The 20,864-nt window shown below is 47.2% G+C and overlaps 1 protein-coding gene across 1 annotated transcript in view; it reads right to left on the bottom strand.

Moving 5' to 3' along the window:
* Nucleotides 1-20,864, bottom strand: part of LOC147106569 (astacin-like metalloendopeptidase) — a 512,506-nt gene that overhangs the window by 215,783 nt on the left and 275,859 nt on the right. The window contains exon 7 of the mRNA XM_086007520.1: nucleotides 383-561. Coding sequence (XP_085863646.1) covers nucleotides 383-561 — 179 coding nt within the window. The remainder of the gene's footprint in view (nucleotides 1-382; nucleotides 562-20,864) is intronic.

Genomic DNA, 20,864 nt, shown 5'->3' on the forward strand with positions numbered 1-20,864 from the left:
AAAAATTCTGTCCCACATAACTTCAAGCCTGAACTTTCTCTAATCCTGAGCTCCACACTCCCTCCTAGCCTCACACAGTTTGAGATTGATCTCGCACTACTCAGCTTAAATTTATAGATGGCAACTGTCAAATGAAAAAAGACAACCAACCAGAGAACAGCTAATCACACAACCTATTTATCCATTTATCCAATTAATTACCTATTAACAGATCAAACCAGTCCACAGTTAAGGCACCAACCAAGTTTCAGCAGCTCCCTGTATTGAACAGCTAAAATGAAGTGAGTTAAAGGAAATTTAACTCAAAATACATAAAATAAATTAATGAAAATTTCAGTACATATATACTGATAAACAACATGGATATTTTCAATCTTCTTACCAGCTACCACATTTTCAAACATAATCTTGACATATTGATCACGGTCACTCCTGCAGTGTTCATGCTGAAAACCAATTGCATGCAGAAATTCATGTGCTATCACACCAAAGTGCAAACATTGTGGTATTCGCAGTGATAATTTCCGTGCATTTCTTCCATATCCTACAGATGCATAGCACCTAAGAAAATAAAGAGTTAAAAACAAAAATTAAATTTCTACACTGGAAATTAAAATAATTCCAAAATCTGATAAAAAAATCAATCTGTGGATCTCCAATTGGCATATGGATAAATGCACAGAATGTTATGGAGCTGATTCACAAATCAGGAGGTCTCCGGTGTATTTCTGGATTAGTAAACTGATCTCAGCTTGGACAATGATGGTGCACTACAATTGGCTTCAGGGTCCCTGAGCACAAAAGAAAAGTACCAGCTGAGGTTCCTGTTCTTGAATGTTAGCAGTAATTCACCCTGAAAAGTGTGTATCTATGGATATCAGGTCAGGATAATATCAGGTTTAGCTATTACATAGAATTACATAGACTGTACAGCACAGAAACAGGACATTTGACCCAAAGAGTCTGTGCTGGTGTTTATAATCCAAACGAGTCTCCTCCCATTTCATCTGCCTGATCTCAGCCTTTCAGCATACCTTTCTATTCCCTTTTCTCTCATGTACTTGTCTAGTTTCCTTTTGAGAACATATGGGGCTAGAAATTATATTAGGCCTGAAATCGAGCGGTGTCAAGGGCCAGCGCTATTTGCTTGCGTCCGTTGAAAGTAGTTCAGGCAGCATGCAAAATTCATGCTGCCTGCTGATTATAATGATTGGAGTGCTTAGCTCCGCACTAAACGTGCTGCTGATTAGCTTAATGCTCAACGGGAGGGGTTGCGGGGGGTGAGTGTCCAATATCGGGTGCAGTCTAATGGCCTGTAATGTTTGGCCTAGACTCTCTGCACTACTTGTAAAGGGGATGTGCTATGTTGCAGCAGCACCTTATTGTCAGTCTGGTTGAAGACATGGCTTAGCAACCAAGACAGCGAGCACGATGGATCTCGAATACTGCACACAAGGCCTTGGTTGTGGTGGGCTATACTGTTCCCGCAGGGTGCCAGGAAGCCACCAAGGCTATTTGCAGAAGGCTCTGGGAGGAGACCAGTGTGGTCCCAAGGACGTGGATCCAGTGCTGAAAAAAGTTTAATGAACTCATACGGTAGGTCAAGGTGAGTGAAGGCTTCAGCAAATGCCATATCCCACCATCTTAATCACAAGCCTCACACAATACCCAATGCACCACACCCCCATCAATCACCTACCAATAATCTCTAGCTTTCACCACTCATACCTCAAAATCATGGCTTCACTTCACCTTTACAATCATACCACTGCTACAACAGCATACACACATCTCACACCTTGCACACTCTGACAGCTATTCAACTTTGGCAGGCACTTCACCCTAAAAATTTGCACTACACTCACTGACACACTTCCCTTTCTCTTGCAGGCAAAGGCGGCTCAGAACAGGAGGAAGCAGCGGCAGGCGGGAGGTGGCCAAGCCGCGATACAGAACCTCAGCGACCTGGAGGAATCCGTGCTTGACATGATTGGAGCAGCAGTGATGGAGACCATGGCAACGAGAGAAGTTGAAGCCGTTGGTGATAATGATGGTATGGTCATACCTAATCCTTCTTCTCACATCCCACTTTCCACTCATTACACAATCTCTTCTCACTTACAAGCTGCTGATGGTGTATGCATGGATATCTTGTTTTCCCCCCTTCCCTCACCACAACCCAACCCTTGTGCCTTTCTGCTTTCAGATACCCAAAAAGTGCCACCAGCACAGCCTGCCCCTGAGGTTCTAGAGGAGAGTTCTGGAGGAGAAGACGACACACCGTCACTGCATCTGACACTCGCAGACACCAGCTCAGAAAATACACTGCATGGAATTTAGAGGGTAGTATAGAGGCGGGATCTTCACATGGTGAGGCACCGGGCATGAGTGGGTTAAAGTAAGGCTGGGGGAATAGGGTAGGTCGGGGGGCATCTCCACGGAGGGAGAGTTCGCACATGGGTCCTGCTACACACAACTCAGATGGTGACCTCGATGGAATGACCTTCAGAAGTGTAATGGGCATGCACACGGAAATGTTAGGTGCAATGGCAAGCCTGCCAGAGAGCCGCTTGTCAACATTAAGCAGCATGGAGGAGTTCGGCTCCAACATTGGACGGGGTTTTATGCAGAGCTTGGAGCCCATGATTTCCAGTATAGAAATGATGGAAAACTCCAGGAAAGAGCTTGTGGATCCAGTCATCTTGGTGCATGTGATGGGCGATGTCGCGGCTTCCATTATAAGTAGGAGCAGGAGTAGGCCATACGGCCCCTCGGGCCTGCTCCGCCATTCAATAGGATCATGGCTGATCCGAACCTAGACTCACGTCCACTTCCCTGCCCGCTCCCCGTAACCCCTAATTTCCTTATCAGCTAGGAAATTGTCTATCTCCGTTTTAAATTTATTTAATGTCGCAGCTTCCACAGCTCTCTGAGGTAGCAAATTCCATAGATTTACTACCCTCTGAGTGAAGAAGTTTCTCCTCATCTCAGTTTTGAAATGGCAGCCCCTTATTCTAAGATTATGCCCCCTAGTTCTAGTCTCACCCATCAGTGGAAACATCCTCCCCGCATCCACCCGATCAAGCCCCCTCACAATCTTATATGTTTCGATAAGATTGTAAAGTCTGTGGGTTGTACGGTTAATAACGACACAGACTTCAGGAGTAACAAACAAACAGGTCTTTACTATTCGAAGGTCAGGGCGAATCTGCCCCAGCAATCCTGCCACAACACTTATATACTGGTGTGGTCACTATCGGTATTACAGTATACAGAAGCCAAACAAATAGTGCCACACCTAAAGTAGTTCTCTTAAAGGTGAACGGTTACATTCAATAGTTCCCTTAAAGGTAGACGGGTACATACACTACAATCCTCCCTTTTTAGCTTATTACTTACAGAGTCCCCGTTAAACATACATATCTTCAACTTCCTATAAAACAAATTACAGATATAATCTCGGTGGAGTCAATGTCATATAAAACAATCTACAGATATAATCTTGGTGGGAACAGTTCACAGGTTCAGTCTCTGCGGAAACAGTTCATAGATTCAGTCTCTGATCTTGACTCGTTCCAAACAACATCTCTTTGGTGTAGCCGGTTCACATGGCTAGCGTGACCCCTCCATAGCCTTTTTCTTGACGTAACAGCTTGAACTTTCGTCCTGTTGAACCAGCAGTGCGGACTTTTACAACCAACTGGCTGTCTTGATATTTTCCAGTTTTTCAACTAATTTAGTTCCTTTCGTAGTGTCCCGCCTGAGATGGTAGAAGTGCTAATATTTTAGACAGTTATTATCTTCTGCTTCTTCTTTTTCTTTTCTGCCTTTTTGACACTCTCGGAGCTCCTTTCTCGGCTGCCAGCTGTAGCGCCACCAACTCTCTATGTTCCTTAGACCTTAAGTGCTTCATCCGGATTTCAGCACTTTGGGAGTTTTCATCACAAACTGAGCAGACCAGATCCTCGTAATATTCAGTGTCACTCAACAGGTCATGGTAATATTCGGGGTCGTCCTGAGTTAGGCCAGTGAGAGGCCCTTCTACTTCCTTCTTATCCATCTGGACGTTAGCTGACGGTGGTTCCTTCCCTAACCATCTTTCTTGAAAAGACTTCTTCAAACATTCATATTCATTCCGCTCTTCCGGGGATGTCTGCCATTCCTTCACTACTGGCCTCATTTGTGAGTTCGATACCTTCCCTTCCAGCGGGGATTTCGTTGTCAGGCTATTTAATCCTTCTACTGGAGTATCTGTTTCCACCCCCTTCTGTTCCCCTTGACGCAATTCAGCGTACTTTTGGCATCCTTGTAAAAGCTGTGTTGCCACCTCAGCTATCTCCGTGACTTTTGGAAGCTCCGAATTCTTTCCCTTTGAACCCTGAAACTCGTGTTCCCATTTTGGAGTCTTGTCCCTCAGCGTGTGTAAGAGTTGGCTGGCCGTTAACTCTTCTACGGGGACACTGTGGATTAGAGTCTTCTCCATTTCATCCACCTTTCCCTCCAATGTTTTCACCTTCCTTTCCTCCGGTACTTTGGTTTTAAGCGCTCGAAGAAGTTGCGCCTTGATGTTCTCTAACTCCTGTTCAGGGGCCATTCCTACAGTCTCTGTGATCCTTCCAGTTGCCTTTCCTTCCACTGCCCGGATTCCTAGTTGAATATGTTCTTCAAGTTGTTGAACCTCGGCCATTGCCGCCTCATATTTGTCCTGGGTTGCCTTCAATAATTTAATGAGTTCTTGGACATCTTGAATTTCATGTTCTGCTATGTCTTCCACCTCTAATTTTTCATCGATGGATGGAATCTCTACCGATGAGTCTGTCTTGGCCTGGAGCTCATCAAACATTTCCTGCAGCCTTTGTAACTCTCGCTTATGTTCAACCTTTAGCTGTTCAGATGCTTTCACTAAAACTAGCTTTTCGGAGGTTGCCGAGTTAACCCCTTCCAGGATTGTAGTCTGGGCCTGTTCATACTGTTCTTTCAGCTTGTTACACTCTGCTTGCAACGAGTCGTAGAGATGAACTGGGATAAAATCCTGGCTTCCTGAAGATTCCTCTTCCTTTGGTTCGTTCTGTAAATATTCTAGTTCCTGAACAGCATCAGGGGAATGTGATTGGTATTTGGCCACGATGGCTCTATGGTCGCTCTCTGCTTGAGCTAGCTGTCTCTGTTGTCTTTCCAGGTTCTCCCATTCGGTGTCCCAGAACTTTTCCATATTTTTCATCTCTTGTACGAGACGGTCACTCAACTGTTCTAATTGTTGTCGTACTTTGACATAAGTTTGAGTCCGAACTCGGTGTTCTTCCGTCGTGGATGAATCCTTTGCTTGAACCGGCTCAGAATTCTCTGTCAACCTGGAGTTCTGCTCTGCAGCTTTATTCTTCTTGGTAACATAAGTCCTTCTGCATGTCTTCGTTTCCTTCCCCATCATCGGCAAGTCCCTTTTAGCCTTGTCTTCCATATTTGAATTGGTCTTATCGTCATCCATTTCAGAATCTGAGCTGATAGCTTGCACCGAGTCCTCCCTCATTATGGCTTTTAGGTAGTGCCATTCCATATCTATTTTCTTAATCCACTCCCGTCCTAGAAGTGGTGGTCCTCCTTCAGGTAATACGTACAAGTTCATTCTTGGGTGTTCTTTACCCCTATCTCTCACCTTGACTCTTATTTTCCCCATGGGGTATACGTTATGCCCCGTGTATGTCTGTAATACGAACTTGGTATTTCTTAAAGGTATGTGAGAGAATAGCCGGTGGTAGTCCCTTCGGTTGATGACTGACAGAGCTGATCCAGTGTCCAGCTCCATCCTTACTTGGACTCCAGCTATTTTTAGTATGACCCAGATGGTTTGTAGATCCGTTTCTTTACCCACATTGTGGATTCTCAGACTACCCAGCTCCTGGTTGTTTAGGTCTGAGTCTGAATTCTGTTCGTCTGAACTCTTCTCAGCCACCTTGTGTACCTTGTTGTACTTTTCTTGTGGTGGCTTCCTTTGATTGTTGGTCTTCTTCCCTGACCGGCATACCTTCGCGATGTGACGCAGTTTGCCACATTTCCTACACTCTTGGTTCTTAAATCAGCATTGATTCTGGTCATGCGTTGTCTTCCCACAACGGGAGCATTTTGTTGTGCTTGAAGTAATTTGGTCCACCCCGAGTGCCGCCGCCTTTAGTTGCATTTCCGCCGTTCCTTTCGCTGCGGCTTCGTGCGATGCAGCTATAAGGACAGCCCTGTCCAGTGTGAGGTCGTTCTCTTCCAGTAGTCGCTTCTGCGTCCCTTCTTTGGACAATCCGCATACGAACTTGTCCCGCAGTGCTTCTGTCAGATTCCCTCCGAACTGGCAGTATTTCGCTAGCCTACGCAGTTCGACCAAGTACTCCGCATTGCTTTCGTCTTTCCTCTGCGTTCTTGCGTAGAATTTGAATCGTTCAGCCAGCATCAACGGTGTGGGGTTCAAGTGGTCCTTCAGCACAGCCACAATTTCTTCGAAGGTCTGATCCGCTGGTTTATCTGGTGCTATTAGATGCTTCAAGAGCCCGTATGTTTTTGCCCCCATCGAGTTTAGCAATGTTATCGCCTTGTCGTCTTCCTCTATTTTGTTGGCTTCGCAATAGATCTCTATGCGTTCCACGTACGTGGCCCAGCCTTCTATTTCAGAATTAAAGTCGTTAATATTCCCTCGCTTAGGCATCTTTCTTCCCTTGGGAGCAGCACCAGTATTTCTTTAAGTATTCTTATTTATTTGTTTATTTCTAAGATGGCGGTTTTCCCGCGAAATCGGCGGTTTCCCGCTCTTTCCTTCTCTCCCCGCCCACTTCAATGGCGGTATGTCAGTTAAGGTGGTGGTTTTCCCGCAAAAATGGCGGTTTCCCGCTCTTCCTTTCTCTCCCCGCCCACTTCAATGGCGGTTTCCCGCTTCTGTCGTCTCCTCCGCCTAATGGCGGCTTCCCGCGTTTCTTCCTGGTGGAAGGGGTACGCTTTCCCCACAGCGGACAGGTTCAGCCGCTGGGCTGGCTCTCGCACAGCTCCCCTTACTCGGCTCTGTCTTTTCCTCCAGCCCGCACGGCTCTACCGGCGCTGGGTACACCCCGTTAACGGAGGACAGTTCAGCCGCTGGACTGGCTCTCGCGCAGTCTCTCTCTCCGTACCCGGCTCTGTCGCTCTCTCTCCCGCACGTTCGGTTCTACCGGCCCTGGGTACCCCGTTGGTGGAGAACAGTTCAGCCGCTGGACTGGCTCTCGCACAGTCTCTCTCTCCCCTTGCTCGGCTCTGTCTCTCCCTCTCCCGCACGTTCGGTTCTACCGGCTCTGGGTACCCCGTTGGTGGAGAACAGCTCAGCCGCTGGACTGGCTCTCGCACAGTCTCTCTCACCTTGCTCGGCTCTGTCTCTCTCTCCCACCCGCACGGTTCCTGTTCGCCTCCCAGCCCTCTCGCAGACCGGTGCTTCCCTCCCCGGCTGCAGCTGGGTTTCTCTTCCCGCGCCTACTCCCAGTCTCAGCGCTTCGTGGCTGCGGTCGCTGCCCGGCTTTTCCCGCCGATCGAGGTCCGACTGTCTCACGACGCCGTTGGACCCGACTTTCTGACCGGCTCCGTTCCCCCTCGACCGTGGTCGAGTGCACAGCCCTTATCCTCCGGATATGCTCTACACCTTCCCCTACTCACAGTCTCCGCGGCCGCCTTGTTTCCAGCTGATCGGCTCACTCCGCACCGTGGTAGAAGGGTAGTCAGTGCCTGTTGCAGATGGAAGCTTTTATTGCTAAAGTCTTCCTCCTTCCTCCTGCTGCAGCCTCGTGTTTTCTTTCAGCAGCACGACGAGGGCGGTTGCCTCTCTTCGACGCTCTTCGTTGCTCTGGTAGTCTTGCCGCAGGGTACGATCGGACTCGTCGCCACTGTAAAGTCTGTGGGTTGTACGGTTAATAACGACACAGACTTCAGGAGTAACAAACAAACAGGTCTTTACTATTCGAAGGTTAGGGCGAATTGGCCCCAGCAATCCTGCCACAACACTTATATACTGGTGTGGTCACTATCGGTATTACAGTATACAGAAGCCAAACAAACAGTGCCACACCTAAAGTAGTTCTCTTAAAGGTGAACGGTTACATTCAATAGTTCCCTTAAAGGTAGACGGGTACATACACTACAAAGATCGCCTCTCATTCTTCTGAATTCCAATGAGTAGAGACCCAACCTATTACACCTTTCCTCATAAGTCAACCCCCTCATCTCCGGAATCAACCGAGTGAACCTTCTCTGAACTGCCTCGAGAGCAAGTATATCTTTTCTTAAATATGGAAACCAAAACTGTACGCAGTATTCCAGGTGTGGCCTCACCAGTACCCTGTATAACTGAAGCAAGACTTCCCTGCTTTTATACTCCATCCCCCTTGCAATAAAAGCCAAGATTCCATTGGCCTTCCTGATCACCTGCTGTACCTGCATACTAACCTTCTGTGTTTCATGCACCAGGACCCCCAGATCCCTTTGTACTGTAGCACTTTGCAGTTTCTTTCCATTTAGATAATAACTTGCTCTTTGATTTTATTCTGCCAAAGTGCATAACCTCACACTTTCCAACATTATATTCCATCTGCCAAATTTCTGCCCACTCACTTAGCCTGTCTATGTCCTTTTGCAGGTTTTTTATGTCCTCCTCACTCACTGCTTTCCCTCCCATCTTTGTATCGTCGGCAAACTTGGATACGTTGCACTTGGTCCCCTCCTCCAAATCGTTAATATAGATTGTAAAGAGTTGGGGTCCCAGCACTGACCCCTGCGGAACACCACTAGTTACTGATTGCCAACCCGAGAATGAACCATTTATCCCAACTCTCTGTTTTCTGTTAGATAGCCAATCTTTCACCCATGCCAGTATATTACCCCCAATCCCGTGATTTTTTATCTTGTGCAGTAATCTTTTGTGTGGCACCTTGTCAAATGCCTTTTGGAAGTCCAAATACACCACATCCACTGGTTCCCCTTTATCCACCCTGTTTGTTACGTCCTCAAAGAATTCGAGCAAATTTGTCAAACATGATTTCCCCTTCATAAAACCATGCTGACTCTGTCTGATTAAATTATGCTTATCCAAATGTCCTGTTACTGCTTCCTTAATAATAACCACAGATGTTAGGCTAACTGGTCTATAGTTTCCAGCCTTTTGTCTAACTCCCTTTTTAAATAAGGGCGTTACATTAGCAGTTTTCCAATCTGCTGGGACCTTTCCTGAATCCAGGGAGTTTTGGAAAATTACCACCAATGCATCCGCAATCCCTACCGCTACTTCTCTCAAGACCCTAGGATGTAAGCCATCAGGTCCAGGGGATTTATCCGCCTTAAGTCCCATTATCTTACCGAGTACCATCTCCTTAGTGATTTTAATTGTGTTTAGCTCCTCCCCCCCATAGCCCCGTTTGTCCAGTGTTGGGATATTTTTAGTGTCCTCTACTGTAAAGACTGATACAAAATATTTGTTCAGCGTATTTACCATCTCCATGTTCCCCACTACTAATTTCCCGGTCTCATCCTCTAAGGGACCAACATTCACTTTAGCCACCCTTTTTCTTTTTATATAACTGTAGAAACTCTTGCTATCTGTTTTTATATTTTTTGCTAGTTTACTTTCATAATCTATCTTCCCTTTCTTAATTAATCTTTTAGTTATTCTTTGCTGGCTTTTAAATGCTTCCCAATCTTCTATCCTCCCACTAGATTTGGCTACTTTATATGCCCTTGTTTTCAGTCGGATACTGTCCTTTATTACTTTGGCTGTCTTTTCTTTTACGCCCCTTTTTCCTCAGTGGAATATATTTTTCTTGAAAGTTGTGAAATATCTCCTTGAATGTGCACCACTGCTCATGTACCGTCTTACACCTTAATCTATTTTCCCAGTCCACTTTAGTCAACTCTGCTCTCATACCTTCAGTCTCCTTTATTTAAGCTTAGTACGCTGGTTTGAGATCCAACTCTCTCACCCTCCAACTGAATTTGAGATTCAACCATGTTATGGTCACTCATTCCAAGGGGATCCTTTACTAGGACATTTTTTATTAATCCTGTCTCATTACACAGGACCAGATCTAAGATTGCCTGCCCTCTAGTTGGTTCAGTAACATACTGCTCAAGGAACCCATCCCTAATGCACTCTATGAACTCTTCCTCAAGGCTGCCCTGCCCAATTTGATTTGTCCAGTCAATATGAAAGTTAAAATCTCCCATGATTATAACTGTTCCCTTATTACAAGCCCCAACTATTTCCTGATTTATACTCCGACCAGAGTTGCAACTGTTAGGAGGCCTATAGACTACGCCCACTAGTGACTTTTTCCCCTTATTATTCCTTATCTCCACCCAAACTGTTTCACTATCCTGATCCTTTGACCCAATATCATTTCTCACTATTGCAGTGATTCCATCCTTTATTAACACAGCCACCCCACCTCCCTTTCCTTCCTGTCTGTCCTTCCTAATAGTCAAATACCCCTGGATGTTTAGTTCCCAGTCATGGTCACCTCGCAGCCATGTTTCTGTAATGGCCACCAGATGTGTAGTTATTTGTACCGTCAACTCGTCTATTTTGTTACGAATGCTGCGTGCATTCAGATAAAGAACTTTTAAATATGTTTTGTGACAATTTATTCCTGCTTTTACCCCCTTTACTACTTTACCTTTATCTTTATATACTCTGTCCCTTGCTGACACGCTCTGGTTTTTAATTTCCCCACTGCTACTTTGCTCTACTGCCTTTCCCGCTGACATTTTTATTTTTCGCTCTCTTGAAACCTCCCCCCCACTAATTAGTTTAAAGCCCTCTCTACAGCCCTAGTTATTTAATTCGCCAGGATTCTAGTCCCAGCACTGGCCAAGTGAAGTCCGTCCCAACGGAACAGCTCTCTCCTGTCCCAGTACTGGTGCCAGTGTCCCAAGAAGCAAAACCCATTTCTCCCACACCAGTCTTTGATTTTATTTACCCTAGCCAAATTTGCTCGTGGCTCAGGTAGTAATCCAGAGATTATTACCCTTGTGGTTCTGCTTTTTAATTTGACCCCTAGCTGCTCATACTCCCTCAGCAGAACCTCTTTCCTTGTCCTATCTATGTCGTTGGTACCAACATGGAGCACGACAACTGGATCCTCCCCCTCCCACTCCAAGTTTCTCTCCAGCCCAGAGGAGATGTCCTTAACCCTGGCACCGGGCAGGCAACACAACCTTCGGGACTCTCGCTCTCGGCTGCGAAGAACCCTATCTATCCCCCTTATGATACTATCCCCTACCACTACAACATTTCTTTTTAATCCCCCCACTTGAATGGCCCCTTGTTCCACGGTGCTGTGGCCAGGTTGCTCATCCTCCCTGCAGTCCCCGTTCCCGTCCTCACAGGGAGTAAGAGCCTCGAACCTGTTGGACAAGAGCAAGGGCTGCAACTCCTCCAACACTACCTCCTGGATCCCCGTACCTGCCTCACTCATAGTCACACCCTCCTGTCCCTGACCACGGACTACATCTGAATTAGTTAATCTAATTGGTGTGACTACTTCCTGGAACACAGAGTCCAGGTAACTCTCCCCCTCCCTGATGTGTCGCAGTGTTTGAAGTTCGGACTCCAGCTCTTCAACACGGAGCCGGAGCTCCTCGAACAGCCAGCACTTACTGCAAATGTGATCACCGTGAGCATCAATGGTGTCCACCAGCTCCCACATATTGCAGCAGTAACACATCACCTGCTCTCCCATTCTATGTAATTAATTAAATTTATTATTATTTTTAAATACGCTCTGCCCCGATTCTAGATGATGAATATCACACCTCTATTTAATTGAACTTACCAACTTAGAAAATTTACCAACAAATTAAATTAAATCAAATCAATCCCACCAATTACACTACAGTTAAATAGTATATTTAAGGGCCCTGGTTTATAAACAGTCCCCGCTACACCACAGAGAATTTAGAAACTATAAACCACAGAGTTTAAGTTTAAAAAGAGAGAAATACTCACCAACCAATCACTTACCTGCTTTCTGGTGATGTCACACCTCAATTACTTTTTCCTCTCTCCTTCCCTCTGAGTTCCGAGTTCGGAGACTGGTACGCCATTGCAGCACAGGCGGAAGCAACCCAACATCTCAGTGCTGCAGTGGAAGTGCAGACTGCTCTCTTCCAGGCTAAGCTTGCTGCCACACAAGCTCAGACTGCACTCATGCAGTTCCAGCTTGCTGCCATGCAAGCTCAAACTGCTGCCATCATCGCTGTGTTGAAAGGGGCTTGCAGGGTGTTGCAGTAGGTCAGCAATCTGTCCTCCTGCTAGGAATGCTGAAGCCCTCCCTGGGGGAGTGGCAGTGGATCTGTGGAGCAAGAACCTGGTGTTCTCTCTCAGGATGACAACATTCCCACTCCCACCACTGCCACTCCACCATTGTTTTGCCGCTGCCTATCAGCCAGCCAGCTAGCCCAGACTGTTATCGTCCATGCCAGGATGGTGAGTCTACAACCGGGCCTTCTAGGGCCACAGCTGGTCGAGGTCATCCTGCAAGGCCATCTGTATTCTTCCCCACTGAAAATAAGCAGCCTTCCACCAGCCATGCTGCAGCCACTGGGGGAGCACTGCGTAGGAGCACTAGAGTAGGTAAAGGCACATGACTGTCAGACACTAAGGGAAAGCACAAGGGTGATTAGTTGATATTGTAATGTTGATTGCATTCTGATAAATTTATTATTTGTGCTTGGAATGTGTGTTTTGCAGTGGCTCTCATTTCAGCTTTGTGCCCAGGAGGATTATGTGATGTTCCATAAAATAGGGATGGTATGATGGAGAAGTGGTGAGCAATGGGGATCTGGGTTTCCATTCACTGGAATCAGATGAGGGGTTCATGGACAGCCCATCTGGAACAGAGATTTGCTGTGTGCCTCCTCCCTCCCTCCTTGTCCTCTTCCTCCTCCACCAACTCCTAATGAGGTGGTCTCACAATCCCTGGTGGCAAGGGCTGCGCCCTCATTGATGCCCAAGTTGTGAAGCATGCAGCAGACTACCACGAAATTAGACACCCGCTCCGGCGAGTACTGGAGGGCTCCTCCCGAGCGGCCAAGGCAGTGGAATGGTTGCTTGAGCACCCCAACTGTTGCTTGAGCACCCCAATGTTCCTAGTGGCAGCATGGCTGTCATTATGTGAGTGCTGGGCACGAGTGGTGGGGTTGTGGAGGGGAGTCATCAGCCAGTTGCAGAGCGGATAGCCCTGGTCTCCAAGCAGCCACCCTCGGGTTTGATGTGATGGCTAGAAAATTGCTGGCACACCGGACTGGCACATGATGAAGGCATCATGACTGCTGCCAGGCTAGTGGGCATTCATGCTGTGCTGGGTGTCATCGCACAACAACTGCACATTAAGTGAGTGGTAGCCTTTGCGGTTATGGTACATCTCAGGATTGATATACGGTGCCCCCCAAAGTCACGTGGGTGCAGTCGATGGCACCCTGCACCATAGGGAAGCCCACTATCCTGGCAAAGCTGCATGAGTGCTCGTCTTCCTTCTCTCTTTTCAGAGAGAAATCAATCCTGGAGTAGAGAGCCTCTGTGACCTCCCGGATGCAGTGATGGATGGAGAACTGGAAGATGTTAGCTATGTCTCCTGCTGCAGACTGGAAGGATACGCTGGCAAAGATATTGAGGGCTACAATGACCTTGGGAGAGCCATGGTCCCCATGCCCTTAGGCTGCAGGCAAAGGTTTTCTGAAAGTTGATGTAAACCACATCTGCTGCACTTCCTAATCCATCAAATCTGTTACCTCCTAAGATTTGTCAAGCATAATCTTCCTTTGCGAAATCCATGAGAGCTGCTTCTAAATGATATCCTATCAGGTCCCAGCACTTTGTCCTTTGTTAATTAAACTAACCTCTCATTTGCTTTCCTTCTATTTATTACAATGTCTTTCATCTCACATTTAACCAAACCACCTCCCCCGCCACCCCGCTCCCCACCCCCCGCGCCACCCCGCCTAATATTCTTCTCTTTTGTAAAACTGACTGTAAAAGCTTCTTTAGATATTTGAAGAGAAAAAGATTGGTGAAGTCAAGCATAGGTCCGTTGCAGTCAGAATCAGGGGAATTTATAATGGGGAACAAAGAAATGGAAGGCCAATTAAATACATACTTTGGTTCGGTTTTCACAAAGGAGGACACAAATAACCTCCCAGAGATGTCAGGGAACATAGGATCTAATGAGAGGGAGGAACTGAATGAAATCAGTATTTATAGAGAAATGGTGTTAGGGAAATTGACGGGATTGAAGGCCAATAAATCCCCAGGTCCTGATAATCTACATCCTAGGTTAGTTAAGGAAGTGGCCCTAGAAATAGTAGATGCAATGCTGGTCATCTTCCAAAATTCTATAGACTCTGGCACAGTTCCCATGGATTGGAGGGTAGCTAATGTAAACCCACTATTTAAAAAAGATGGTAGAGAGAAAACGGGGAATTATAGACCGGTAAGCCTGACATTGGTAGTGGGGAAAATGCTAGAGTCCATTATAAAAGATGTAATAGCAGAGCACTTGGAAAACAGTGACAGGATCGGACAAAGTCAACATGGATATACAAAAAGTAAATCGTGCTGGACTAATCTACTGGAATTTTTTGAGGATGTAACTGGTAGAATAGATAAGGGAGAACCAGTGGATGTGGTGTACTTGGACTTTCAGAAGGTTTTCGATAAGGTCCCGCATAAGGGATTAGCGTGCAAAGTTAAAGCACATGGGATTCGGGGTAAGGTACTGACTTGGATAGAGAACTGGTTGGCAGATAGGAAGCAAAGAGTTGGAATAAACGGGTCTTTTTCCAAGTGGCAGCCAGTGATTAGTGGGGTACCGCAGGGATCGGTGCTAGGACCCCAGCTATACACAATATATGTTAATGATCTAGACAAGGGAACTAGATGTAATATCGCCAAGTTTGCAGATGACACAAAGTTGGGTGGGCGTGTGTGCTGTGAGCATGATGCAGAGAAACTCCTGTATGATTTGGACAGGTTGGGTGATTGGACAGATGCATGGCAGATGCAGTATAATGTGGATAAATGCGAGGTTATCCACTTTGGTGGCAAAAACAGGAAGACAGATTATTATCTAAACGGCAATAGATTGGGAGAAGGGAAAGTGAAATGGGACCTGGGTGTCCTTGTACACCAGTCGCTGAAGGTAAGCATGCAGGTGCAGCAGGTGGTTAAGAAGGCAAATGGTATGTTGGCCTTCATAGCGAGAGGATTCGATTACAGGAGCAAGGATGTCTTGCTGCAGTTGTACAGGGCCTTGGTGAGACCACACCTTGAGTACTGTGTGCAGTTTTCGTCACCTTATCTGAGGAAGCATGTTCTTGCCATGGAGGGAGTGCAGCGAAGATTCACCAGACTGATACCTGGGATGGCAGGAATGACATATGAGGAGAGATTGGGTCGATTGGGCTTATACTCGCTGGAGTTTAGAAGAATGAGAGGGGATCTCATTGAAACTTATAAAATTCTGACAGGGCTAGACAGACTAGATGCAGGAAGGATGTTCCCGATGGCGGGGGAGTCCAGAGCCGGAGGTCACAGTCTAAGGATAAGGGGTAAGCCATTTAGGGCAGAGATGAGGAGGAATTTCTTCACCCAGAGAGCGGTGAACCTGTGGAATTCTCTACCACGGAAGGCAGTTGAGGCCAATTCATTAAATATATTCAAGAAGGAGTTAGATATATTTCTTAAGGCTAAAGGGATCAAGGGATATGGTGAGAAAACAGGGACAGGGTACTGAATTTGGATGATCAGCCATGATCACATTAAATGGCGGAGCAGGCTCGAGGGGCTGAATGGCCTACTCCTGCTCCTATCTTCTATGTAATCACATTCAACACAGAAAACTATATATTTTTTAACGGGAATATCCTTGTAGTTACAATATATGGAAGAACAGGAGGAATATTAGGGTACAGATTTTTAGAAAATGTCAAGATTCTCAAAAGTACAAGAAGTCATAGATTTTACCCATGTGGCCATTGTAGGATTCTCAAAATTAACAGATCCCCCATTACGAAAGAAAACCCTGTTAAAGTGATTTTGGACCCTTGCTAAAAACTTCAGGAGTGATAAAAGGGCATGTTGGACCTAACAAGGAGATTCAAGATCAGAAAAGAGACTTGGCATTTTAAAAGGACATGTTCAGACATGTTTAGGGAAAAGGCTGCAACAAAGAATGGGATCTACCTCTGCAGTAGACAGTTTGAGTATTCGAGGTAATCAAACTGTCTGGGGAACTGTAAACGTCACTCAGTCCCTATCAAGAAATTTACATGCTAACAATAGACCCACGGAAGAACAGCCTCACAAGACCCATCCAAAAACATGCATAAAACAAATCGTTTAGCCAACCTACAAAGAATCTCAGGTCCCACAGGAAACTCAAAGCATGAGGACAATTCACTACAATTAGACAAGAGCTCAACAGCTCAGGAAAACCATCCCGAAACTACTTCTCACATTTTTAAACTACTTCAATAACTCAGGAAGCCATCTCGAAACTGCTTAAACAATTTACACAACTTAATATTAACGAGCCCGCCAAAATCTAATAATGCACCTAAATAGATTTGATGCGTAGATTAGCAGGCCTCGATTAGTATAATTGTGGGCCTGTTCAACAGTTAAACAGTACAGCACAGTTCGATCGAAAAAAAAGAAACAAGTTCAAGGAGAGCCATCGCCGAGCAACATCGAGGTCGAGGAGCAAACATCTCGAAGCAGATCTCTCTCGAAGAAGTAACACACCAATGGACACCTCGCGGCACCAATGGTCTCACAAAACAACCAACCGAATATCACCCACAGCCAACCAGGTAATATTGGGCCACCGCGACCAACGACAAACCAACTTGGAAGAAACCGAAGATCCGCAAGTTTTTCCACTTTACAATCTATCCTGACTTACCCCTGGGTAAGATTTTATCCAAAAAGACTCTAGGCCCTATTTCTAACCAAAGAAAATTGGGTACTCACCTGATAGATCCAATACGCACCCTACTGCATCAGCGGACTTGCGAAGACTGACCAGCTACGCAGGTGAAGTCCTCTACTGCGTCCGGGGTATGGCAGGCCCCAACCGACACATCTAGTGAACCCTGAAATCGTGAACCAGTTCAACTGTCAAGGGGTCATTTTGGTGAGTTATCCCTGGTCCTTCAGAGCCTAACTTAGCTAGTAAGGTGGGCTTGGGAGGGGTGAGAGATTTGCCTACTGTAATTTTTCCCTCGTGTATGTCGAAGTGTTTCTGCATTTTATTAGAGTGTTATTATTGTGTTGTATTTTCTTTCTCAAATAAAAATCAAAATTCTTGCACCAAAAATCAGTTGTCTGCTGTACTTTTATCACAACCCCCAAATAAGTCCAAGGTCTAGAACCAAGGGAGTGGGAGCGATTCGAACCGCTCATAAGTCAGATGTGAAGCTGACCCCAAACACCACCCCCTACATAATGGCGAGCACGGCAGGCTCTTGGCAAAAGGGAAGTGATGCAGTAAACACTGTTTTTGAGGAGAGAACGAAGATGGAAGAGAAGATTTCCGCTTATGTTTTTGAGAAGGTGAATATCACCAAGAAATGGGTGCTCAGTCTGTTGCGCGCTGAGCGTCCCATGGACGCTGCAGCCAAATGGACTGAGAGCAAAGATCATAAAAAATCAGTGGAGAAGGCCATCTGGTTGGTCTGCTCCAAGCGATAGATTCAGCTTTTAGATAAGTGCATTGAGGCACTAACTGAAGAGCTGCGGGAATCAGCTCAGCTGTCTCAAGCAAGGGCTCTAGCAGGGGAAGGATTATTAGAGGAATTAAACGCCCAAAACCAGGAAAAGATGCAGATAATGGAAAAGCATAGGAACAGACAGGAATATTTTCGATGTCAGGTCACCGAGGCAAAAAGTAATGAATTAGTGCTACGAGAAGAGAATGCCCGCTTTGCCAAACAAGTAAAAGAACAGGAGGAGAGGTTGAGAGACGTACAGGCAGCTTATAAGATAGCAAGCACTATGGGGTTTGAAGCGGGAGATAACGGCCCCTGTCAGAAGCAGATCGATAGTTTAAACCTTGCTCTGTCCAGGGCGAAAGGCATGGTGTGCCTAATAAGCCCGGGTGCGGCCCGGGTGGACCTGGAAGTAGAAGGGGAAACTGTTCAGACGTCACCTGTGGCGCCGGGGACCAACCCGGTTGGGCAGCAGGAGGGACGGGTGATTTGTGAGGCTGGCAGGGAGAGCACACCACCACCACCTGTGGCGCCGGGTTTTAACTCGGTTTGGCAGCAGGGAGAGGTGGGCGAACCAGTGCAGGAAAGGTCGGGGCCGGGGCAGCTGTGCCATGCCCGGCAGCAAAAGTTTGGCCCGCCCGGCGGTGGTGGGGGTCAGGGACTCCTTGAAAGCCAATTCGTGGCTCTCCATGGTACCCAGCAGCTTAGGGCTATGATAAGCCACCTGAACAAACGCACCCAAAAGGGAGACCCCTCGGTCCACTTCATGGAAGTGGAACAGGCAGCAGGCATCAATGAGTGCGATGACTCTGAGATGGCCAAAATGCTCCTTTTCTCTCTGGATGGCAAATTGTACCAGTCCCTCTCTGCGGAGAGCAAGAAAGGGCAAGAGGGGTACGCTGCCATCCGGGAGGAAGTTCTGGAGGCCATGGGTATGAACGATGGTTGTCCTTTCTCCCGGGTGGAGAGGACAACACAGCTAGCAGGGGAGACCCCACAGGCTTTCGCAGACCGACTGTGGCCTGTGTACAGGGCTCACCTGAATCAGGACGAGCTGGCCCACTGGCTCCGAAGCCTAGTGGCAAACAGCTTGCCACGGATCAGGGCCAATGCTGAGCTGTGGTTTGACCCAAAAGGCCCCCAGGTCACCGAGGAGACAGTGGTCAGACAACTAACCCTGGCTTACAGCAATGGTAGAGGGGAAGAAGAACACCCACCAAAAGGAAAGGTTCATGAGCTGAAACCAAGTCAGAATAAGAAGGAATGGCACCAGGAAGGGGGTAATCCTTCCGATACGAAGCGTAACTGCTTCGGGTGTGGGAAAAGTGGGCATTGGAGAAGGGACTGTAGGAATCCGTGGAAGGATAATGGAGGAAAGAACTCCCCAGCTCCTGACCCAAAGACAGAAACACCGACCTCTCCCCCCACGCTTGATTCAATAGTAGCAGCGCTCCGAGTTTTATTAAATGGCCCAGGGAAGGTAGCCACCGCCACTGGTGTTTTAACCCCATCTGCTCCACCCAACCCAGACTTATGACTGGAACCAGCGCAGCCTGTCTACCTGTGTCCCCTTGAGTATGATGCATGGAAGAGACCGCTTGTTAAGATGGAGGTGAAAAAGGTGAAAGGGACCTATCTGTTAGACATGGGAGCATCGAGCACCATTGTCTATTCAGCTAACCCCGCCGCCTCACCTCTGTCTAACGGGGTCCCGTACAGCTTAGTGGGGTTTACAGGTATCGAGCAGGCTGGCTCGTTCTCAATCCCGCTGTCCATTCATTTAGGAGCACTCCACACCAAGTGGACCTGTGTTCTAATGAAATGGGAGCAGGAAGGGGAGGGGATCCTGGGGGCTGATTTTATCATAGGCCACAGGATTCTAGTGGATCTAAGGAACCACTGTCTATGGGGAGCATGCACTGGCAAGGAAAATGAGGTGGCAGTCATCCCAGAGAAACAGGGCAAGGGGACCTTGTGCACCTTAAAACCAAAGGAGGGTTACGACCTCGAGCAAATGGTCAGTAACACTCCGATGGAATACCAGGCATTTGTGCGAGCACACCTCACCGCATTTGCCACTCATAAACACGATTGTGGGAGGGTAAACGGGGTTGAGGTTAGTGTGAGTGGGTCCCCATGACCCGACCACAAAAGCAGTACAATTTCCCCAAGGAGGCGGAGGCAGACATGGAAACAGCCATGACATCTCTGGTCAAACAAGGGGTGTTGAGACTGATAGCCATCTACGTAAACTCGCCACTGTGACCGGTTAGAAAACTGGACAACTCCTGGAGGGCCACAGTGGACTATCGGGTACTCAACCGAATCATCCCCGCCTCTGCACCCACGGTCGCAGCTGTCGCCGACCTCATTGGAAGTATTGCAGCCTCCGCGGCCACTTTCACGGTGCTGGATATTTCCAACGGGTTTTGGTCCATCCCTTTACAGAGAGAGGACCAGTACAAGTTCGCCTTCACTTTTAAAGGCCAACAATACACCTGGAACTGTCTACCTCAGGGCTTCCACAATAGCCCCAGCATTTTTCACCAGTGCATGGCTAATTGTTAAAAGGCTTCAGCCGGCCCCGACAGTTAGTACAGTATGTGGATGACCTGCTCCTATTCACCGATGAAGGAGAGGAACACGGTCCACTACTGGCTGAACTGCTGGAGCTGCTCAGGCAAGAGGGTTTTAAAGTAAACTCAAAGAAGATACAGATCGGCCAACAGGAAGTAAAATTCCTAGGGCTGACTGTACGCGCAGGGGAAAGGGCCATCCCAACTCCAACGGTACCCTCCTCCTGTCGAAATGCTTAGGACATGGCCTCGTCATAACCAACACTTTGTTCCGTCAGAGAGACAAGTACAAGGCTTCATAGCAGCACCCTCGTTCCAAGCACTGGCATCTGCTGGACTACGTCATCGTCCGAGCGAGGGACCGCAAGGACGTCCGCATCACCCGCACCATGACAGGAGCTGATGACTGCTGGACAGACCACCGCCTAATCCGCTCTGTTATCCCCATCAATGTAGCCCCAAAAAAGCAGCGGCAACAGAAACAATGCCGCAGGAAAATTAACGCTGGAGCACTCAAAGACCCCGCTAAGAAAG

The sequence above is a fragment of the Somniosus microcephalus genome, chromosome 15 (genome assembly GCF_052327205.1).
Source record: "Somniosus microcephalus isolate GS21.2 chromosome 15, FLI_Smic_1.0, whole genome shotgun sequence".
Lineage (NCBI taxonomy): Eukaryota > Metazoa > Chordata > Chondrichthyes > Squaliformes > Somniosidae > Somniosus > Somniosus microcephalus.